Here is a 26,000-nt window from a genome sequence, read left to right on the forward strand (position 1 = left end):
GTTCTCCAGAGGTGGTATCCACTCTTTCAGGACCACCACAATGGGTGAGATACCGTTGGTCATGTTAATTTGGACGTCTAGTTTCTGCCACACTAGATGGCAGCACCGAGACTCTATTTGGATGCTAAAGTGCACTAGGAATTTAATTTTGCCAGAATTGCCAAGAGCCAATAAGGCACTCCAGGGATCTTTTACATGCCGCATAATCATACGACATGGCCGCTGAGGATTTTCTGCATCCCGAAAATCCAGTGTCTGTGCCGGGGATCGAATCCGCAGACTTGGGCTCAGAAGGCCGAAAAAGAACAAATAGTGTGCTAAATAAATAGATGAGATATTACTTGATTAAGAACTTAATTCGCTTCAAAAATATTTAAATTGGAAATAATAGTTAACAAGTTTAAAACGCTCAAAAATAGGAGCATATTTCCAATACTTGCCGGACATAAATGAGAAGAAACATAAGTGATTTGAAGTATAAAACGCAAAGTTGCCAACAAAAAATGGAAAAATAAAGGTGAGAAACAAAACTAGAAAAAAAACACAGTAGCCGTGAAAGAAAAACAGATGAAAGATGATTTCTTAAAGATCCTATTATTTTTGATAACGCTTGAGCATTTACAACATTCCTTATCACTTTGACTAAATCAGGCAGACTAGATGTGCTTTAAGACTTAAGGAACACAACAGATATGTCCGTTATCAAGAATACAAGAAATCATCATTTGCTGCACATTGTTGGAATCTTAAGCATAAATTCAATTTCGACAATGCCAAAATTATTATCAGTTCATCTTGATGCCCTAGAATCATGTTTTACTCAAATGAATGTTGTTTCCTTTGTTAACTACATCAGTTCTTCACCACTTCTCCATAGAATTCGCATGGAAAACGCATTTTCCTTTTATTTGCCCTCTCCGTCACAGTGTTTTTTTTTTTTTTTTGTTCTGTTTTTTCCTTTTTCTCTCTCTCCGTTATTGTAGTTCTCTAGTTTTGCTTCTTACCTTTATTTTTCCATTTTTCAGTGGCAACTTTACGTTGTATATTTTAAATTGCTTGTTTGTTCAAATATTTTTGTTTTTACTCGAAATCGGCAAACTATTTCTGAGCTCGAGACACATGTCGACTGTTATTTCCAATTTGTATAATTTTGAAGTGAATGAAATTTTCAACCCAATATTATTGCGTTGCTAAAATATACACCACATGCAAATCTTCTAACTGCAATTGTGTTTTCCTGGAAACTATATAGTTTTAGTTTTCGATTTTAAAATGTTCGAGTTTAAAATTACAAAAGTTTTAAGTCACTGTGAAATGCAAAAAAATTTTAACGCTTAGTAAAATTGGGCAAATTTTGTCTTATTTTTGGTTTCTAAATACTTTGCAATAGGATCTAAAATTTTTTCCTTATTTAAAATACAAAAAATTTAAGGCGAAGTCTCAAAAAGTTTTGAAATTTATAGCCAATAAACTGCGTTTAACAGAAACTTCTTTTCACTGCCGCAAAGACGAACTTTTTTTTTAATAAATCAGGTGTAAAAAAAGCAATTCGTTTAAAAGTGAGAAATAAAAAACGAATAAGTTTAAGGCAACAAATATGGTACTTTCCGGTTGACCGAGCGCAAGGAAATTATAAGAATTTTTTCATTTTATTAAATTGTTTTTCAATTTGTTGTGCATAAAAAATAAATAAAAGTTGATGGAGTCATTTATTGGTGACTTTTCACTTGCGTCCGGCTAACCGAAAAGTACTCAAGCATAAATGAATATATAAGTTTCCTTAAAATTGGAATTCTTTTTCCAATAGCTCAAATTTTAAAAATCATTTTAAAATTAATTTGAACATTATCAGACGATTTTTGGAAAGAGTCTAAGTGGCATGTCTCAGTTCTTAAAACGACTTTTTCCTTTTTCCAAAGGATCTAAAAAATTTGCTCAAAAATCAGACAATCTAATAGGGTTGGAAAAATAATTTTTAAAACTGTTAGGAGATTGCAAATCATTATTATTTGTGTAAAGTAATTACACAAATAATAAGCGAAACAAAATATAAACGATTTCGTGAAAAACAGAAATACTTAACTATTAAAATTAACTTTTAAACTATATCATTGATGAGATAATAATATTAAATTTGTCTGAGTTCAGATTAACATTGCATGATGTCTGAAAAAATAAGAATAAACAAATTATAAAAAATAAAAAATTGAAGTTTCCAAATTACTAAATGAAACTATTATTGGTCTAAAAATGTAAACTATTCTCGAATTCAAATGCACGCTTTGCAAAATGTAAAAATATAGAAGCAAATAAAGAAATATAATGTTAATATAATATGATTAAAGTTACTTAGTTATAAAATAAAATTACTTGTGATATTATTATAAAAAATGCACTTGCATTCAACATATTCAGGTACACGCATTACGCACGATTAATAAGCTCGTTATGTCTTGAGTAAAGTAAAAATTAGAGAGGAAAGCATTTTTAAAAAATGTCGAATTTAAGATTCCTAGATACCTTAAACCATTAAATGTAATTTAAAGGGAAAAAAATTATAATAATATAGAATAAAATATTCCTGATTGTTACAGATATGTAATCATGAGTGTTTCAATTATGTAAAATATGATACGATTGAATTTTAAATTTTCTTTTTGAATGGCGTTGGGTAATAAAAGAAAACAATTTATTAAAAGTAAATTGAAAAATGTAAGATTTTAAAATTTTAATTGCTACTAAGAAATGAAACTATTAATGATCAAATATATTTTATATCAAATGCACATGATCACTTTAATGCATTACACTGGGTGGGGAGAATGCTTAAAATATGGTAAGAATTATTTATAACGAAATTAGTTTTCATTAACTTAATTTTTTTTACATTATTCAATCTTTTTTAGCATACAAGCTGCAATTTAAAATAATTATTAAATGCTTGAAATATTTAGTAAATAATTCGTGATTTTTATATTTTATAAATGTCGTTGAACAACTGACTCAATTTTTTGGGTTTACGATTACTCCGTAGCCTTGTAATTTTGAACCCAATCTAGAAAACAAGGGACAAGAAATTTGCTTTCGTGGAGGACTTTCTGATGGAACTAACCCGCATTTGCGTTATATGGAGAGGAAAACCACGAAAACTTCCCACTGTTAGTGAAGTGTTCAGCCCATGATCCGTCTACCACTGAGGATATTTTAAGTCAGCACTGTAGCCGGTGCAAGCCGGATGCGGAATTCGTATCGACCAGTCATTGCCGCGATTCGAACCCGGTCACCTCATTGGAAGGCGAATGCTCTATCCAGTGGCGGATCTAGCGGGGGTCATAGGGGTCATGACCCCCCTCCCAAATTGAAAGAAATAATAATAATTTTTTAAAATAAAAATAAAATTATTAATAAAATAAATGAATTCTTTAAAATAAAAATAATAATTTTTAAAAAAATAAATGAGAAGACTAGCATTAAAAATCCCAGTTTTTTATCAAAAAAAATATTTAAAAAATTTTTTTTATAAAACAATTTAATTGTGGGGGGGGTGGAATCTGAGTCTATAACCCCCCTCCAGGAAAATTTCTGGATCCGCCCCTGGCTCTATCCCCTGAGCCACCAAGGCTCAGTATTTCATTATTAAAATTTTTTTGCTATAAGGATTATGTAATCAGAATTCCGAAGGGAAGAGAAACAAAAAATGGCGACACGGGCGTCCACCAATAAAAGTGAAAATAATTGTGACGGAAAAAAAGTTATTTAGGTTTAAAACTACAAACCCTAATAACTTAATATTTACCTTGTATTTTGTGGGTAACGCCAAAATGTTCATAAGCTAACAAAGTCCATTCAGTGAATCATTGCTTGGCATCTCAACGAAAGAATTTATTTTAAACCCATCTTTACAGAGGAAAGTCTTTAATAAACGATTAAGAAACAAAAGCTTACAATAAAAGGTATTTTGTTAGCACAGACATCTAAAAATGTTCATTATTGAGTTAGTCTTTGGCCTAAAGGAAACAAAAGACTTGGCGCCACCTTTTCTAAACGTCTTAAGAATGATTATACACCTACGAAAAATCGTATATTTGTGTAAGGGTCTTTCTAGATATTGTACAGACTCTTGAGCTTTCAAAACTATTTATCTTTTATTTTCTCTGAAAGAAAATAACAGTGAATTTCAAAAAGACAGGAATGTAATGTATACTCTATTCACAATATTTTTCAATCGGAGAGGTTTTGTGACATAACACATACGAAGCGTAAAATAAAGAAAAATTGTGTTTGATATCAATTATTGGAGTTAATTGACATAAGAAACGTAAATAAAAAAGGAATGTCAAAGAAAAAATATAAGAAGTTGATAATAAAAAAGACATATCAATTTATTAAAACTGGTATTTCCACTTTATGCGCACATTGCTTCTAATAATAAAAATGATATTGCCCCATTGTATTATAGTAACTGAACTTCAGCACTAACCCTAGGGTCACTTTAACTTTTAAAGCATAAAAAATCAAGCTATTTTGATGCTTCATTTCACATATAATTGTTAATTTAAAGTTTTTAGAATCTATAAACACAGTTAAAAAATAGCATATTTTAAATACGCAGATATGCATAATATAACGTGCGAAATCCGTTCATGAAAAATTTGTCATTATTGCAGAGAATTTCATAGTAATATTAATTATTTAAATAAAAGGTCGAAATTGTAATTGACTTTCAGGCATCGAAAATTAAATGGTCAGCGGTGATTTTTATAAAAATATCTAAAAAATGTTCGTATAGAAATGTTTCTGAGTGACTTATACTTTAGATTTAAAAAGAAAGCCAAATATAAAGTATAAGAAGGTAAATTAATAACTAGTTTCATATCGTAAAAAAACTGCAAAAGTCTATGAAATATATGCTGATGTGTATAAATAATCAATTTAGAGCATTAAAAAAAATTTTAAAAATATTAATGATTTTCGAAAAATTTTTGTCACAATTAGGCCAACGAAAGAGTCGAAATTAGTTACCAAGAGTCAAAAAATTGGTTACAGAAATTTTTTTAATTGAGGTTTAATGTTCGCAGGAAGCTTTTAACTTTATATAAGTCAGTAAATATGCAAAATAATAAATAAAAAATTATTAAGTATGCCTTTTATTATTTGAGACTATACTCAGTAACGAATATAGATACGATTTCTTACACCTCAACTTTATTGCTTGCAATAAAGTCGAGGTGTAAGAATTCTGATCTATAAGAATTTGAGTTAAGTAAGTATGCATGGATTAATCTTTGACTAAACAAATTTTATAACAATACGAAAAAATATTTCAATTCATTTAAAAAATTTTCGAGATATAGTGAAATACATAAGAAGTTAAATTAACATTAAGGAGACGAAACTTAGAGCCGCTTTTCTGACTAAACCATTTGTAACATATTTATTGGGACTTTGAGGTAAATATTGGGACTTTTGGGGACCTTTTGAGGGTAAGGAGGAGAAAGGTCTGTTCATTCAGATAAAGTACGCTTTCAGGTCAGATTTCGTGACTAAAAATATAGCGAGAAGAAATTAATTAGCATATTTGAGGTCACCCTCATGAACCACTAAGTTTACACCCTAGTACGTGAAAATCTGACCATTAAATCAAGTTATTCAGGGTGCTCCGTTTATTTTTTTCCCCGCCCTATGCACGAATCGTCTAAATTTAATAAAGCACATAGAATTACATCTTATTAGAGTATATGGTTTTTGTGATTGAATATAACAAAGTAATACTATAAAGGATACAATAAATTATGTCAAAATAATGCCAAAAGGTAAAATAATAATTTAATATTTTCCTCAAAAAAAGCGCAGACGAAGCAAATGCGCATTTTTACGGACACAAAAAATGCAGATTGATCTTAGTTTGAATGCAGATTTTTTTTAGCTATTTAAATTCATAACTCTTGGCTCAATTTTTCAAATTTGTACACTTCTACAACTTTTCCACAATAGAATAATTGAAAAAAAGGAAATGATTTCCTTTTTATTTTCTATATGTGACGGGGCGAAACAACAGTTGATGATATAATCAGCCAAAAATGCTGATCTTTTTGATTGATAGCTAACATCAGTTAAATTTCACCCAAATTGAGAAAAAAAATAAAGATCCTTCGTTGTAGAAAAAAATAAGGAAAACACGATACATAAATAAAATATTTATTATTAATAGTTCACGAACTAATAAATCTCTCAAACATATCTCGGAATCTCCTCTAAACTTTTTGTATTTGCTAAGCGGTTTTCATAAATCATATCCCATATTTTTTTATTTATTATTATTTCAAAGAGATCGATGTCTCTAAAATATGGGCATGAATGATGCGGACTTTGTGGCGAGCGTTAATGAAATTAGTAAAAGGCGGCGCCTCATTCATATCTATATTCCTATCTACAGGAATGAGAGGGCCCCAAGGGCAACCGACAATAATTACAGGGACTGTCTTTATTGCTATGCTCATCAAGATATCGGCCTCCCTCAGAATGTGAACTTGAATTTTTTTTATTTTTTTTAATTCTTTTTTCCTGTAGGTTAAATTCTCTCTTGGCGCTCTTTTTAAAGCAATATATATTTCCTGCACAATTTTTTTCTTCTTTTATCTTTTTTTCCCCTTCTGTGCCAAGTGTCTCGTGTCTAAGCGATATGAAACTCGGAGCGAAAAAAAAAGGTAATAAAAAAATGATTCAAAAAAATAGAGAGAGATTTTGAAGATGTAAATATCAGCAAATGTGGGAAAGAAAGAATGGCGTTTTAGTTTTATTACAGGTCGGGGTCTAGATGCTATAACACTGTTATAATTTTCATTATGAAATTATGGTAAAAATAACCGGCAGCAGTCTTTACGCCTGAATAACCATAAAGTTTTTTACAGCTTAGGAACATTTTTTAACTTTTACGGTTACCAATACTTTGTACCATTTACATAGTTTCTGAACCATAAAAATAAAACTTAAACGGACATTTGAGCTTTGTGGGTGCTGCGCCACTTATGCGTGAATGATAATCTCATATTCTAATAATCCAGGGTCACCGATTGAAGGATACCGGAAACTCTTCGTGTATTGAAAGAGTGGGAGAAATTTTGTCGTATCAACGTTAGGATTCAAACCTCTGTTCAGTCAGTCACGAGATTAACCGATTAGCTCTCTCAGCTACAGTATGTACCCAGCTACCGGGTACAAAATGGCTTCATAAGGTGGGCCTAGTTAGTGCACATAAGTTGTTTAACCATATAAGATAAAAACAATCAATGAATGATTTTTCTTCCGCTTATCAGTTTGAATACAAACTTTTTTTATAGGTATTCGACTGTTTTGGTTGAATATAGTAAAATAACAATTAAATAAATTGCTATTTAACTGTTTAACCAAGAAATTTCTAACAGTGAATAACCAGACGAGAAAATCTCAAAAACTGCTTTCTGCGTTTCAAAAAAAAATGTATGGATGAATGCTTTATTAATCTGTCAAAAAAATGACATTATTACATTTACATCAATACTGTAACTTTAAGTACAAATTTTTATTTTCAAAATAAATCAGCACTTTAATTTACTGAGGAGTATTTTAAACATAAGTATTATTTCAAAGGAGTACTAATTATGAATAAGCATTGATGAAGTTGCTTTGCGTTGCTCAATATTTGTTTTGAATAACGTAGAATTTTATAGAAAAGTATTAAATCCATTTATTTCTTGAATTAAAATATTTTTTACTATTTCCTACTTCTTTATTTCTCGTTCTAAAAATATGCTCAAAATACTAAAAGACTGAATTGTTTCAAAACATAGTTTAAAAAATTCACATTAAAAATGATTTTACATAATCCTTACTGGTGCCATGTTTTTTATATATCTGAAATGTGAGCTGATTTTACTTAATTTTGATTAAAAAAAATTTTTTAAAAAATCGAAAATAACTTGAATTTAATATTTTACAAAAATATTTCATTAAATACTGAGATAACTGGATGACTATAAAATAAAAACAAAACTCGAAGCTCTAAATTTTTAACAGTGTATAACAAAGATCGAAAAATCTCAAAAACTATTTTAATGCGTATAGAGAAAATATATAGAAAATATATGGATGTATACTTTATTAATCTGTCGAAAAACTTTTAGAGTCACATCAATATTGTTACTCTAAGTATAACTTTTTATTTAAAAAATAAATCAGCGTTTTAATTTGTATTATTATCTATATTAATCTTCAATAATATGGATGTATGCTTAATTAAGATATATTAATCCAATAGCATTACCCTTATGCAGGACGGAAGGATTTGATTATTATGTCTATTATCAACTTTACTTTGTAGCAAAATTTATTTACCAAACATTTTAAATTTTAACAAAAAGTTTTTAGTAAATTTTTTTAATTATTATTTTTTCCCCTTAATTTTAACACTGAAAAAGATTCTTAATGCTAGTAAGATTTAATAAAATCTAAATGTTTTCAAGAAGTATGTTAAAATTGTTTTTTCTTTTAATTCTACAAAAGTTATAAACAACTATAGCAAAAAGAATTTTTAATTATTTAATAAATACAATTTCTAAACGAGAAAAATTCGACAAATTAATGATAAAACAATTCGATAAACTGCACGATTTTGGAATAACTTTCTTTTTACTGAAGATCATTTTCGAATAAAATACTATTTACTCGGTTTCGTTTTGGGTTATTAACTAATGCAATGTTACGTTTTGAAAAAAGAATAACATTTAAAAGCTACTTTTAATATATTTCACATTAATAATTTACTGCTTTTATATATTTTTCTATGTGAAAACCTTTGATCGATAGAGGAAGTTCTTAAATTTTTTAAGATGTAGTAAAAAGCACTTTAAAGTATTTTTATTTTGTAATTTACATTAGTGAGAATTTTTTTTCTGTTTTTAAAAACTGTATAATTAAATAATTCGTCATTAATACTCTCTAAATCATACCAAAGAAAAACAAAGAGCTCAAAAATTATCAATAAACACAGTAGCCTCGATAATATTATAATAGCTCATCGAATAGAAAATAAACAAGCGCTTAAGATTTTTATTTCACTTGAAACAAGCTCATCAAAGTCAGAAGGATTTGACTACGTGAAGAAGTATCATTATCCTCTTCAGAAAGGAAACGTAATCTTATTATAAACTAGAGATTTGTGGAGTAAAAAACACGGCCTGGAACGAAAACAACAGCATATTTTGAAAGGAACTCAAGGCGTCCGTCCGTCTGTGGACCGAAAAAGAAGCGATAAACCCGTCAAACCGAACGGGGTCACTCTCTCCCTTTCCCACCGACTTCTTTCCCAAACACAAAAAGTGTGAAAAGCAATCGGAAAATCGACGCCTCATCTCAATGTTACACTTGGCTGGTATATTTGGAAAAAAAGGAGTCAGATTCGATGATGGAGAGTTTCCTGATGATTGAAAACGGAGATGTGTTGTCGATTGCACCATTTCCACTTTGTGAGTGTTACCTCTCCTCCGATTTTGTCAATAGTATCTTGATGAAATTGTACTATTTTTGGAGATATTGCACCTTTTTTGACATCATTGGGAAAATGGATAGATTGAAGAATGGCCAAATGAATCTTTCATTTTTTCTAATAAATGCTGACTTTATTAAGGAAGGGCTCGACGCAAGAAATGATACCTTCTGTTACAATATCATCCTTTATTGTATAACTATATTAATTTAACTTAGTTATATTACAATAGTAGTCATTAATTTCATCCACTATTGAGAACGATCGGCTAAATAACACTTTATAAAAAAGTCTCTTTTCCGATTTCATCAATAGTATTTTGATGTAATTGTACTATTTTTGGAGATATTGCATCAGTTTAGACATCATTGGGAAAATGGATAAATTGAAGAATGGCCAAATGAATCTTTCATTTTTTCTAATAAATGCTGACTTTATTAAGGAAGGGCTCGACGCAAGAAATGATACCTTTTGTTACAATACCATCCTTTATTGTATAACTATATTAATTTAACTTAGTTATATTAGAATAGTAGTCATTAATTTCATCCACTATTGAGAACGATCGGCTATATAACACTTAATAAAAAAGTATTTTTTTTAAAATAATTATTTGATTTTCATTTATCCAGGAAAGCACTAGAGTAATACATAAATGTATTTAATACACATAAAGATTCCCAATATACACTGTAAAAATGAAAATGGATAGATTGAAGAATGGCCAAATTAATCATTCATTTTCAAATAAATACTGACTTTATTAAGGAAGGGCTCGACGCATGAAATAATACCTTCTGTTACAATATCATCCTTTATTGCACGATAACTATATTAACTTAACTAAGTAATATTAGAATAGTAGTCATTAATTTTATCCACTATTGAGAACGATCGGCTATATAACACTTAATAAAAAAGTATTTTTTTTTAAAATAATTATTTGATTTTCATTTATCCAGGAAAGCACTAGAGTAATACATAAATGTATTTAATACACATAAAGATTCCCAATATACACTGTAAAAATGAAAATGGATAGATTGAAGAATGGTCAAATTAATCATTCACTTTCAAATAAATACTGACTTAATTAAGGAAGGGTTCGACTCGACGCAAGAAATGATATCTTCTGTTACAATGTCATCCTTTATTGCATGATAACTATATCAACTTAGTTATATTTGAATAGTGGTCATTATTTTAACCTCGAGAGAGAACAAAAAGATTTTCGTCATTAATACAAAAATACGGAATATTTCAAACAAAAAAAAATAATTGGAAAATAAACTTAACTGGGTAAACTTTCAAACAAATTGGAATTACAAAAGATGGTGTTCAGTTAAATAAAAATGGCTCTTTTAGCATGAAGAAATTTAACTCCATGGCTGCATTTCTGTGGTTTTGTAGAGTGGTTCTTACGGTATTTTTCATAACAGGTTTTACAGTTAATAAGTCCCAAACTAATGATCAAATTAAATTTTTATTTTTTATTTTAGCGTTCTACCTATACTTTTCTACACACCTTAAGTTGACATTACAAAAAAAAAATAACAATAGAGGCGGAATTATGACTAAAATAAAATATAGTTAAAATAAAATAAAAATTCTATAATGTAAAAACAAAAGTATCCGATATTTAATAAAAATTTAATTCCTCAAAAAGAGTTCATCGTATCTACCAGTTGCATCACTTTGCTTCACATTTTCATTTATCAAGTTCGACGCCAAATATTGCTCTTGTAACCTAAAATCCACTAACTAAATCCATTAGGGCGTTTAAGCCGTGAAATAATTATGAGAAAAAAAGAGGGAATGAAGAATATCTCATACATTTTCATTGCATCAAATGTGTCGTAATTGAAGGTGTCGTCATTTTCCAGTAGCTACGCATATACTAATAAAAAAAAACATTGTGCAGCATACGTCTGAAAACAGTGTGTGTCTGACGCCATTATTGGTATGGGGCCGTTTCATATTAACAGGCAGGGGGCTAAAAGTGTAGGATGTTATTCATCTTTAAATATCACCCCGCTGAAACTTTTAATTAGAATAAGGAAAGAATATTACATCAATATAGAGAAATAAAATTACATGAAGCTCTTTCCTTGTCCGTGCGCCTATGATATAGAATTGGTGTGACAATTCCCACGTATAAACAATGGTATTAAATGAAAAGCGTGCCTAATACTTCCTTGTAAAACAATAAAACATAAATATAAATTACTTGTAATAGAAGAATACTATCTGATTATAAAGTTGATTTGCGCAGTTGAACTTTTCCGTTATCCTGGTAATTTCTTTTTCGTGTTATTAATGTTTTAAGATTGATACATTTTGAAAAAACTCGAAGAGGAAATAACAATTATTTAGAAAAAAACTAGTGAATTTAATGTGTTGGAATGAATTAAAAACACATAAAAAATACGCGAACGTCGTAAAAGATAATTATGGAAAGACTGAGAAAAGTATAATGATGAATATTGTTATAAGATAAATAGTTTTTAGTTCATTATGAGTTCCATTTATTTTATGACTTTCCACTTCATTAACAAAAAGTTGTGATTAAAATTAAAAGTTTAAAAAAGAGCTACGTATAGTGTATTTATTAAATTTCAGCGAAAGAAAGAAAATATCATAGTTAAAGAAACGTAATTTTGTTTTAAGGATTTAAAGCAAAATAATATTTTTTTTCGTAACTTTATTTGGAAGTTCAGTTAGAAGTCAAATCTTTTCGATATAATTCAGGAAACAAATTTACTTAAAATTGCAATTTTCACTTCAAGATTGATTATTTTGTAACAAAATATTGATTATATGTATAGATTGATTATATGTAACAAAACCTTAATTTCACAAAAATCATCGAAAATTTAAAAAAATGTCCGCCTATTGGTAAATGTTCTAATTTTTCGTTAAAACAACATTTAGTTGAGTATCATTGGGCATCCACAACAACTTTTAAACACTTGTTAATAGATATAACAAGTTTTTTAGTCATTTCTGCATTAATGCTGATCCTTTCTTTCATTAGTACTTTTTTAACCAGTACTTAGTTCTTCATTTTAATATCGTGTTTTTACAGTCTAACTTCCAGTTCACTTCAAATGTTCTATTGGGTTTAAATATGGCAATATAGCAAGGGTTCTAAAAGCATATGGATGATTATCGAGACTCTAAAAGCATATGGACGATTATCGATTATCGAGAGTTAAATGCAAAGATGCCCACTTGTTCCTCTTTCTAAAAATCTATGTTCCAGCTGTAACGAAATTTAAGTTATTTTTAATTTAGTATTTTTTATTTTAAGTAATTTCTCCATCACTGCATATCAAAAATTCAAAATATCATATGAAATGCAACTTTATTTTTATTTTATTTTATAATCGTCCTTGAACAGCCAACCCAATTTTTTGGGGGGTTTACGACTACTAATGTTCTATTCCATATCCTTGATATTTTGAACCAGATCCAGAAGACAAGGGAACTCCTGGATCAAGTATTGGGTGAAATTTGTCTTTCGTGGCGGACTTTTTGATGGAACTAACCCGCATTTGCGTCACATGCAGAGGAAAACCACGAACACCTCCGACGGTTAGCCTCACGGCAAGGGGACTCTAACTCATAATCCGTCTACCACTGAGGATATTTCATGTCAGCACTGTGGTCGGTGCAAGCCGGATGCGGAATTCGTATCGACTGGGATTCGAACCCGATTCACCTCAATGGAAGGCGAACGCTCTATCCCCTGAGCCATCACGGCTCAAATGCAACTTTATTGCAGTTATCCCGTTCAGTATAAGATTATTAATAGATATGACTTTATAGTACATGTCTACACTGTGCAGATGAATCAGTTGGTGGCGCTTCGAGCCAAATATCGAGTTCTCAACAATAGAGGATCCAGCAGTTATCTCCCGGTGACTCTTTTAAAGAGTCGGCGTAATTATCCTTATTCTGCAAATTTTACAGTTTAATTCGCTAACAATTTATTAAAGCTTTTGCAGAAAGCGGAGAAGTTCGCATCCTGTAAATGCCGAGAGCCACTGGCTAGTGATTGTTATTTTAATATAAAACAAAATTGCTTCTAGTTCCCGAATTTCGGGCAGATATTTGATTGTCTCTTAAAATATTTAAATAAGCAACATGATACATTAGTGGCTAAATCTCAGTGTTCTATCCTAAGCTTTTTTTGAGGTGCGGCCTGCCCCGACTGCCTTTTGACCCTTATAATTGCGCCCTCCTTGCCCTTTTTCTAAAAATAAGTAGTCATCCCTTAAAAACACTAAATTTTTATTTATTTTTTTCAGGAAAAGGTTGTTTTCTAAACAACTTATTTCAATGAAGAGTCCACTTGTCATTTATTTAGTTAATGATAATTATTTAACTTTAATTTCTTATTTCATTCCTTTTCATTAAAGTTTTTCTTATACTGTCTAGTTATATCGTTAAATTCCGCATGATATTTGGCCCCAGAGATGTTCAGATCTTTTATTCAGGGGGGAGGGGTATATTAATGAATCTTTTAGTTATTTTAAATTTTACATTATTTTTTTAATTGAATAGTATTACAAATTTGGATAAGTTTTAATGCTTATCAGTGAGTGCTTTTTCAAAACTCAAACTACCTTTTTCTGTGAAAAAGCCCCCTGTCCCTTTTTATTCCTAGGAAGAACTTTGTCATCTTAATGCTGTCAAGCACACACATGCAGGAACGCAACCATGCTTTACTGTACCAACTAAGTTCGTGGGATTGTGTTCCTTATTCCATCTAGTTCATACATGGTAACAAAAAAATCGTTAAAATTTAATTTCATCTGCAAAGACATTATTTCAAAACATTTGGGCTTTATTTATCATTGATTTAGCTTTTTGATTAGTCCTGAGCCTAAGCTTTCAATTTTTTTCTCCACAAACATAAAACTTTTAACAGACAGAACGTCCATTTAATACAGTTGCTATGATTATTCATTGAAGAGCTTCAGGTAAAATTGAAACACAGTATTTTTCAACTTTTAGACCATTCAAACCTGAATTTATAAATTGTTCACAAATTTTATAATTTTATTCCCTTATGGTTGTTTTTCGAAGGCTACGTCGTCATATGAAATAATGCTTTTTTTCCGAATAATATGCTAGTTTTATAGCTACTGCGATTTTACAACGGTTACTCATAACTACTAGATCAAGTTTAGCCTATCTAAAGTCAGAACTGTCTATGTGTATTTTTAAAATGGTGTCAAACGTCAATATAGAGAAAAGCCACAGCTTTGTAAAAATGAAAATTGCTTTTCGTCTTGTTGTATTGTTACGATTCAAAATAAATTTTAGAATAAAATAAATAATTACAATTTTTAAATTAAAATATTAACATCATAATAGGAAGCATTTAAGGAACTAATGGCAATGTATAATATATATGTGAAAACATAAAATGTGATCGTAATTATTTAAAAACAGTGTTCAAAAAAACTTACTTCCATGCTACATTACCTAGGCTTATAGAAATTTGCAAAAACTGAGAATAAGGCACTGAATTTGATATTTTCATTAAGGTGGAAAAATGTTGCCAAATTCGCGATTTTCTTTTAAAAAAAAGTTTAATACCTTTTAAATTACTTAAGTTATTTTTCCGTTCTTAAGCACAGATAATTCTTCACGGTGAGATAATTATATATATTGTTTAAAATCATCGCATAGCTTCAAGTGTAAGGCACTTAAACTGTGGCATTTTTATTTTTCTCGGCGACAGAACTTATCACGCTTTCAAGTATTTTATGTCCTACTTCCCATTAGAATTTGATAATTTAACTAATTTGGCGATATTCCATGCTAATTTACAGATAGTATGATGAGAAGTAATCCATTTTCAAATATTATATGTTGTTTCATTACGACTAAGAGCCATTTTTAAATAATAAAAAGAATATAACGGAGTTAGCAAGCAAAAATTAAAATCAAACGCTTCATTAAATGCCATCACATTGAAAAAAAATAAATATAATAAATGAAGAAAAAACAAAAGAAAATAGTATAAAAATAAAGCAAAATAAGGTGATTTTAATTAAGAATTTATTCAAATATTCATTTCGTATTTCAAAAATATTTAGTCATATTTTTTTTCTTTTTTTAATTATTGATTTATAAAAAATGAAGTTTTACCATGCTTTTAAAATATTCCATGTAATTTTACTAAGACTGTTTGGTGATTCATAATATAATTCGAAAAACTTAATAAAACTGGAATGGCAACAACCAGGAGAGCGGATACAAAACAACACACGCTATAGTGTCGCAGTAATATTCTTGCAAGTGTTTCTGTATTATTCTTCAATAAATATGTTATTTATTACACAGAGTAATCAATAACTAAGTTATAACAACATTCATGATCTTAACACGTCTATCTTCTCAGAAACGCCCACTTCGATTTGGCACGCCTACAACGATGGATGGTATACATTGAACAGTTGGCATGCTATTTGTGACTGCGTCATTGTCCTCTGCTCCCTGTTGCAACTCAGCCAGTCACCTCTGGAGCTTGTACACACTCGATTACTAATAGCAGCAAAGGAGCGACCGCGTACACAACCGCGAACTTAATACAGTTTACACAACCAGCTCTCAAAATCCGGTGAACTTAATACAGCTCTCCCGGTCTTTCACATAAAGGCAATGAATCAACTAGTGATAAAGTTCATCGAATTTTATCCCAGATCAAATTCACGTGGAGGGGTAATGTAGTGCAACTATCACTACAATAATACAATTCCAATTCACTAGTAAATGTTGACTCGGAGTACCTTTTGATAGATGAAGGTTGATATTGTCGGCATTCTAGCCCCATCAAATGCATTATAGATTTTATTTTTAAATACCCCTTTTGAAATATTCATTTTATTTAATAGGTTGAGCCTTATTTATTTGAAAACCGTAAGTGTTCAAAAACTATTAGGAGCCACTATTTAAGAGAAACATTACTTAAACGATGTCAACGTTTTATTTTTTAAAAACAAATTATTTCATAATGGCAGGAAAGTATTAAAAACTTGACATGGGAACCATCTATTTTTTAGACATTTACGGGAGAAAAAAAAATATTGCTAATCTTACTTAAAAAATCTTACTAAATTTAGGGAAAAAATCTTATAATGAAATGCAATATTTGTAATGCAAGGAAAAATCTTTCATTAGTTAGATCGAGAGGGTAAATTTTTATATAATTTTAACTAAGCTAATCAAAAAAAGAAAGAAAAAAAAGCTCTTCTTTACGAAATTTTGTAGGGATAAATACATTTATTATTTTTTATTATTGAATTTATATGCCTTCTCCGATGGCATAAAACAAGAAGTACATAATCAATAATAATCAGCAATACACAATCATGTTTAAAACTAAAAGGTATATGCCATCAAAGTTAGAAAAGCTTAAATAATTCCAGCTTTTGCTATTATTATCATCTGTTACCTTTACCGGTGACTTAATGTTATTATGTAAAGCAAAACACGTTTTAAGAAATTTAACTCCTCAGAATAAAGATTAACTTAGTAGTATTGATGGTGATCAACGCATGATAGTCAAAACTAATTACAATCATGTAATTTTCTCCATTAAATTTTCCCTGTTGTTCATAACGCCATTTTTATTTCCAACACCGTTGATTTAAAAAAATTTATGCTGACAGATACATACTTCAAAAATATAACTGTAAACAAAATAAACACAGTTACAGAGTACAGTTAGTTTTGAAATTATTAATATGGTGACATCTCTACACGTTGATTTTGTTCTTGCTTACCTGACACAATCGTCTAAAGATAAATCCTTATCAAAGATCGTGCAATCAACTCAATGAATTCCAGTTTTGACAAAACAGAGTTGCAGACACTGCTGAAACTATTTTTTCGAAATATTTGAAAAATAAGTATCGCCTGCCTTATAATTAATTAATAACAATGAAAAACATAACATTAATTTATAACAATGCCTTATTGACCCAAACGAACTAATTGAAATTTTGGTATGATTTATTTTAAATGGATGACTGAGATTTTTCCTTGCACCTATTGTTCAAATTGCATAACACTGGCACAAACGGTTTTGACTTATAAAGAGACGCACACACGCACACATAACCACTTTTCCTTTTATTACGACAGGATATTTGTTACTTTTGACAATTTTAGTGAGTGATACGGACGTAACATAAAAACATTCTCTTTGTTATTTTTCTGTTTGACATTAACGTCTTCATAGTCTTGAACTTAGGAAATTTTATTGTGATATCAGGATAAAACGTGAGTCCTTTTGGAGATTTAATTTCCTTTTTACTTTCTACTTACAAACATAAGACGACAAATGACGTAACAATGATGCTGCATCGTCCTTCAAAACAGTAGACAACCTTGGCCCATCCCTTTCCCTCGTGCGGCCTCAAGTTCACTACTCGAGTAACATACTACTCGAGGATATCAACCTCTAATTAAATCCCGCTTTAAGGAACATTATGATTCACAAATCGTCCACTTCTCATTAATGTGTATTGTTCCAACTAAGCCCGAGCTTTCGAATTCATTCTCTGATTAGTAGATGTGATTTAATTGATATTGTACTCACAACATAAAGAGAGATCCGTAATCTTTCAATTCTGAAATTTGCTAGTCGAACATGTGTATAGAGTTTTCACAGTACTAAATAATGTAGAAAAATAATATTTATATTATTATTTTGTACCAGTTTGAACAATAACCAGTTTGAACAACAACTTTCATTTCAAGTATGAAGCCAATTTCTATTAGTTAACTAAAAAAATGCGCTAATGTCTGTAAAGTGTTATTTCAAATATACATTTTATTCGGGTAATTTCTGTTAACACTAGGTTTATGGAACGCGTCATTTTGACGCATTTCGAATTTTATAAGGAAAATTACAAAACTCGTTTGCGTTTTTATTTTATCGTTTGTAATGACTTTTATCCATTGATGGGGGTGAATATACATATTGAAGTCTATTTTCTTCAGAAGCGTTGAAATATTGAAATTCTCTTTATGGTATACCTATCTCTACGGATATGCATCAATTTGACGCGATTGTAATTTAGACAAAATTTTGAGAAAACGTGCAAACATCACATCAATAATAAATAGGAATGTACCGACAGTATATCGATCCGTTATCTTAAATGAAACAAGCGATAAACAACTGTTGCCTATAAGCAATAATAGAAAGAACATACACAAAATGTCAATTGATGTCAGAGTGTCAGATTTTGAAGGTTTCAGTTGCTTAGTTCGAGTATTGAAAAATAAAATACTAGAATAAATCATAAATATGTACCTCATATTTTCATTTTTTTTCTTATAGTATATAATTACATTGCTTTCCTAAGTGCAGAGATGCCAACTGCTCCGGACACACCGACATAATTAAAAAAGCTGTAAATAACTACTAAGTAAATTTTACAAGTATAAAGTAGTGAATAATATAAGCCTGCGAATTACTTAGAAATAGTGGTGGATAAAAATCTACTATTAAATTGAATTTATTAAACCAAGAATCACAATTGATAAACTAACACTTTAAAATATGTATTTGCTGTCCGGAGCAAGTAGGCATCTCTCTAAGTGCTGTTATATGTATTTGTTCATGCTTCAAATTGATGAGTGTTTGTAGAGATAGGTATATAAGAAACATCCGTAAACCTAATGTTAAAGATATGCTAAAACTAGCTTCGAAATATTTCAAATATAACTAAATATTATTTTAAGAGAATGTATCGTTAGGTATCACATAAAAACACCATTTCAAATTACAGGAACAAAAAATTCTGGTAAAATTACCATACTTGTATGGTAATGACATTTCTGGTAAAAAAAAGGTAAACATATTTCGGAAATAAAACCAAAAATATAATAAAATCAAAATATAAGGCATTTAAACCATTCATTTGCTAATTTTTCTGTTTGTATGGTAACGTTTTTTCGGAAATTTTGGTTTTTAAAATTATAGTCTTTATTGCGACAGGTTTAATAAAAATACGAAACTAAAAAGCAAATTATACCGAAAAAAAGGTTTTTACACTACGGTTTTATGGTAACTATAGCATGGCAATAAAACCATATTTTATTTTTAATTATACCAAAAGTCATTAGTCGAGAGCTTCAGTTAAAAATTAGCGTGATTTTTGGTGTTCTCATAGAGCCAGAAACACGGTAAATTTTACGTTATTCTGGTAGTTTTATCCACTCTTTTTTCCTCGGTGTAGAAAATACGTATAAAATTTTTCAGAAAACGATTACAGTCTCATTTTGGCAGCATTATTCATCGTTCTTTTTCCTTTTTTCGTAAACCAAAAAATTTTGGAAATGGGCCGAATAAAGTTATGTAAACTTGTAAATTATTAAATTATTAACAAAAGAAATATGGTCCAATTACGAATTGAACTCGATTCAATTATTCGTTTCAACCGTGCTATTGACTCAAAACCTACTGTTAAAAAATGAATACCATTATTAATTACAAACAAAATAATGTAACCAATCGAATATTTTATCCATTTTTTATAAAAATCAACATTGAAAGTGGCTCAAGAAGTTTATAAAATTTCTCTGAATCATACTGACCCTGTATAACGCAAACGTAAGTCAATGAAAAATATTTTAAGTCATAAAAAATATTTTAATCAAGTTGTAGTCATTCACGAAAAAAAAAATTCCGATTGAATTTTAAGCCTAAAATTTTTTTATAGACTTATTCATTGTTACAAAGCGTATTATGGCTACAAACAATAATTATCAATGAATGACAATGATCAGGCGTTTCTATTTCCGCAATATACTATAACCTTGACTGTAACTTCGAATTACTAAAGAGAAAGATAGAGGGATACTGAGGTCAATTTTTATGAATTTGCAAAAAAAAAAAAAGAAAAATCTAACTAATTATTATTTTCAACATATTTAAGTTTTTTTTTTATTATAATTTGACCATTTCTTTTCTATTTGACTCATAAATAAGGTAATTTGCATGTATATTTTTTTTAATAATCCTTTTTTAAAAATAGTTGTTTTGGTTATTGTGAGGGCACTAAAAATACTGTTTTGAGTTAGTTATCTTTGCAACACGAGGTTTAACGAGGGATTTTAATATATGGGGTGATAGCAAAGATTATGCCTTATCATTTCATTTTTAATTAAATAAAATTGATTTAAAATGATTTTAACCCCCACGAATTGTAAACAATTTAAACAATTATATAAGAGTTGATAATATTTCGGTGAAGATATTAAGTTATAAGTTAAGTTCAACAAACTTAGCTTACCTCAATTTTTATTACACGACCACTTGAAATATTATAGGAATCTACATCTCTTCGGGTTTGTCAATATTAATTTATATTTAATAGTTAAACTGTATTCTAATTTTTGACTAAAATTTTTGACTTGTAACTGCATAAGAAGTGTACATTTTTTATTCTTTACCAGAAAAATTATATTTTCTCATTAAATTGAATTTGGTTTTTATTTTACAGAATTAGACAAATCATTATTAAATATCAACTGAGAAACATTAAAAGAATCTAGAAGTTTCCACTTTACAACTGCTTTAAAAAATAGAAAAACTTTAAAAATTTCCAATATTTTGAATTTAAAAAATGCAATAAAGCATTTGTTTCATTTAAATTTTCAATTTCGTAAGAAATTATTGCAATTGATGAACACACAGTAGAATTTTTTTTTAAAATAAATTAAATGTTTTACAAAAAATAATCTAATTTAGCAAATAAATACCTTATTGAGTAATGCTCTAGTTATTAACCCACATCTTTATCACAAAAAGCTTAAACTGGTACTTGTATTAGAAAAATCTAGTTATGGTAACCAATGTGAAATAAACCTCTATCATTAATATATTTGCGCCAAACACTATGTATTATCTTGTTAAATAAATGTACCTGTATGTAAACTTTGCCTTACAAAATCTCTAAATATTGAAATGGCATTTAAAAGGAAAAAAATTCTGCTAACATTAAAGTAAATTTATTCCACTATTGAATTTTTGCACGAACCGTACAAACCTTAATAATATTGACATAGCCACTGTATGTCTCCCTCCACTAGCCGTGTAGTCGTACGCTCTTTTAATCTCATTATCGTCAATTAAAGAAAAATACACTAAAAGTGACTATTGAAATAGGCGATAGGCATTTCATTCATAATCTATTATCTCCGATAGTTAACAACGATGATTAAGAATTGTCTATTAAAGCAAAAATTAAGAAATTATTTTTTCACCATTAAAACCTTGTTTTTAGTTTGCTACTTAACAATATAGACCCTTATCTTGCAATGTATATGAAAGTGTAACACAGAATTTGCTAAACTGCAAAACTTTATAAGTAGCATAAAAATTCTATTTGTCTAGTCCAGCTTCATGTCCACACTATCCCCCTCTCCTCTACAGGATAATGATTTTTATATTATAATTCATTTTTGAACATTTGAATAAAATAAAATTAAAAATTTCTTTTTTTTCATTACGGCAGGAAAGCCTAGTTTGTTAATTCAGTTAGATATCTCCATACTTTCTCCAATTTTCCGCTTTGTAGTAAAAGACAGTAGGCATATTTAATACATGTTGTCATTTTTATAAGTAGTAACAATGTAAATATATATCCTTCAAATTGTTATACAATATGAAAACCATTAAAAGAAATTTCGAACTAAAAATAATGTAATACGTTCATTTAAACCTGAAAACTATAAGTGCATAATTATAAATTCTCGCAGAAAAAACAATTTAAAACTTGTACCAGAAATTGGAAGAAAAAAAGAGGGGAAAAAAAGGGCTTGGTCCGCCGATCGTGACATCAGCCTTTTTTTTCAGTATTTGATAATGAACTAACACCAATTTTTGCTCAAAAACAATTTTTGAAAAAAAGGCACTTACAGCCTTTGTTTTAGCTTCAGTCTTCAAAAAATAAATTAGTAACAGAAACATTAGAATAATAAATCCAACAAAGCTAGAGAAAAAAAAAACAAATAGTGAAACAAAGAGAACTTACCAGTCCATCGCAGGCAGAAAGAGCGACATGGGAACTAGAAATGTTTCCAACAACATAACCATGGAAGAAACAATGTTCTTTCCTATGTTTTGATAATTTGATGTGGTTTTGACTTCTTTTTCTTTCCACAATAAATCCTGGTCCTAATAAATTATGATTAGGTTTTAGTTTCAAAAATGTTTGTGCACCATCTAACTGCACCACGTAATGAACGTGATCGTCTTCCAAAGATCTACGTGCACGATTGTTCAATTTGTGTTTCACATAATGTCTGACATCATATGATAAATGGAGTCCGCTAGCTGTGATTTTAACGGGGCTCACAATTTCATAATCTAAAAGTTTATTCGAAAATAATTCACCTAGAAAACAATAACAAAATGTTAGTTTCATATAATATTCGTCACATTTGAGTACAATTTATAAGAGTTCATGTATAGTATATTATTAATACACCTATTTATTACCGAAATATTATTAATACACCTATTTATACATAAAAAATATCCATTGCTTTTTTGTTTTTTTTTTGTTTTTCTAATCACGAACGGATTAAAACCGCCAGTTAAAATTCTAGTTTTTGCCATACAGTTTTGCATACCATAATATAACGTAACCATTTCCGTAATTTTTTTTCAATTATTTTCTATATTTGCTCTTACTTTTACACAATTACTTTATGTTTTTAACATCGTATGAATAAAACTGCTATTCGACTTTATTGTCAAATTAATACAATATTGAAGTGAAATTCTGACTACCACTTCTTCATTAGAAAGCACTTGAGCCGCAATGGCTCAGGGGACAGACCACTTGTTTCCCAACGAATTGATTGTTGCCGCAATGAAATATTTCCTTCTGGTGCGAGAACAGAATTACTTCGTAACTTTCACAGTGAAAACTTGTTCCCATATGGTAAAAGTCTGTTGACAAAACATATTGTAAGAAATTGTTTAATTTTTTTCAAACTGCGTTTTATTTTTATAGTTTAGTTATTTTCCAGGTCATCCGCACCCTGTCCGCTTAATTATAGAGAATTTTCACGTTTATGTCACATAAAGTTAAAAATATTTCCGCATAATTTATAGAGACCAAATTATAATTTAAGCAAAACACACTCCAAAGTATGATGTGCAATTGATAACATTTTGTAGTAATTTAAAATACGACGGGGGTGCAGCACCTCTTAAGAATTTTTTTTTAAATCTCTTATAGAAGATACGAATGCCAAGTTTATATTTACTACAATACATGGAAATTTTCATTCTGTTTCAGCTATAAACATGTGTACTTGAGTTAAGATAGCCTAAAATAATAACAATTGTCAGCTACGTAACTAAATCTGAATTTAAGTATATAGGTCATTTCCGAAAATCCGCTCGAAAAGTTTATCAAATTCTGCAATCCAGATTTCTAATGCGAAAAACCGATTGTTCTAATTACGAAACTTCAAGTCAACATCTGTGTACTTTTATCATTAGACGTTAAATCACGTTTAATGATAAAAAGATAACATGAAACAGTAAATCAATGTTAAGTAGATTAAGAAAGTACAATTCTGTTAATATTATACATTTTTATACATAATTTTTACTAATTTAAACAAAGAGGGAAAAAATATTTTCCATTTATTCACAAAAGGCTTTCTAAGATATTTCTTCGCTAAATGTATCATTAATATCTTAATTATTTATTATAATCTTGAGCAAAAAATTTCTTGTTTTATTTGAAGGAATCGAAAAATTTGAAACATTAGAAAGTGTTGCACAGATGATCAAAAACATATTAACAAAATCTTAGACTATGTCAGATATAACACAAAAAACAAATCATCCGATTGTATTTACTAAAATATTTGAAAAAACAAATTAGTTTATTAATAAACAATTGAATTAAAAAAATCTTTTCAATGATGATTATTGCAAAAAATTATTCTCTAGTTCTAGTAAAAAAGAATTTCTAAAAAATCATTTAAGAAAACTTTATACCGATAAAAAAGCTTATGTGAACACATGATGCATTTTAAAAGCCATCTCTAAAAAAAGACGTGCAGAAATGGGTACAATATAAATTATTTAAAAAAAATCACTAAAAATATTTTTAATATTTTGCCAGATTAATTATTAAAAAAGACCAATAAAATTCTTTTTAAACATTCTGCGATATAAGTATTTTGATCTTGACATATATGTCGCTTAAGTTAATGTCTCGTAAGTCAATTTTGTCTCTTAATTTTGATGTCTAACCAATCTCACAAAATCCGTATTTTAGACCAGTGGCTTCCAACTGGCGGCCTGCGGGCCACGTCCGGCCCGCAAAGCCTTTTTTTGTGGCCCGCGAACTAAAATACTATATTAGTTATTTTTTTGCGGACAATTTTCGTAAGAAATCTTTATGGGTTTAAAATACTTTTCTTTCGTTAAAAAAAGCCTAATTTCTTCGTTTCTGTGAAATTTAGCATACCAACGGTGCAAAAAAATTTCTTTCTCAGGTAAAATTCTACTTCGTATTTTTATTAGTAATTCAATACTTTTGTTTTGTACAACTTGATAAAAATCTGACAGNCATTAACAAAATGCAAATTAATTTTCAAAGACTTTAGATGATCATGAGAAAATAATTAGTTTCTGACAAAGAACTCTTTTCTTGATTATATTAGCCGTTATAAAATGATCGAGAGATTTTTTCTTTTCCATAGCAGAGGGTGGAAAATGAAGTCTGAAATTGATAATATCTTGCAAAATGCAGCAGAGTTGCACATGAGAAAGCAATAATCTCACCGAACCCAGATCAGTATACGCACATACCGACTCGCAAGTATTTCGTCAAACATCTTAAATGATTGCCGCTTTCATAGGGTAAGCCGAAATGAATTGTGAAAACGCTGAATAGAACAATGTGAAAAGCACGCTTTTGCATAATACGTGGCGAAAATCGACATAATAACGAGAAAAAAATCTCATTTTTGAAAATGGGAAATTAAGCACTTTTTAAAAACACCCAATAAATAAAGCACCTTTAAGGGCTTTTAGATAACGAAAATCGAAAATAAGCACCTTTGGGCACTTTTTTAAAAACGCTACGCACCATGTGTGCAATTGATAACATTTTGTAGCAATTTAAAACATGACGGGGGTGCAGCCCCTCTTAAGATTTTTTTTAATTTCTTCTAGAGAATGCGAATGCCAATTTCATATATACTACAATATATGGAAATTTTCATTCTGTTTCAGCTATGAACACGTGTACTTGAGTTAAGATCTCTAAAATAATAACAATTGTCAACTACGTAACTTAATCCGAATTTGAGTATTTAGGTCATTTCAGAAAATCCGCTGGAAAAGTTTATCAAATTCTGCAATCCAGATTTCTAATGCGAAAAACCGATTGTTCTAATTACGAAACTTCAAATC

General features: G+C 29.3%; 1 protein-coding gene across 1 annotated transcript in view; it reads right to left on the reverse strand.

Annotated features, from left to right (window-relative positions):
• The window catches only part of LOC107453721 (A disintegrin and metalloproteinase with thrombospondin motifs 6), a 97,449-nt gene that overhangs the window by 66,074 nt on the left and 5,375 nt on the right, over positions 1–26,000 (reverse strand). Inside the window, exon 2 of the mRNA XM_043041875.2 lies at positions 22,588–22,949. Coding sequence (XP_042897809.1) covers positions 22,588–22,949 — 362 coding nt within the window. The remainder of the gene's footprint in view (positions 1–22,587; positions 22,950–26,000) is intronic.

The sequence above is a fragment of the Parasteatoda tepidariorum genome, chromosome 6, assembly GCF_043381705.1.
Source record: "Parasteatoda tepidariorum isolate YZ-2023 chromosome 6, CAS_Ptep_4.0, whole genome shotgun sequence".
Lineage (NCBI taxonomy): Eukaryota > Metazoa > Arthropoda > Arachnida > Araneae > Theridiidae > Parasteatoda > Parasteatoda tepidariorum.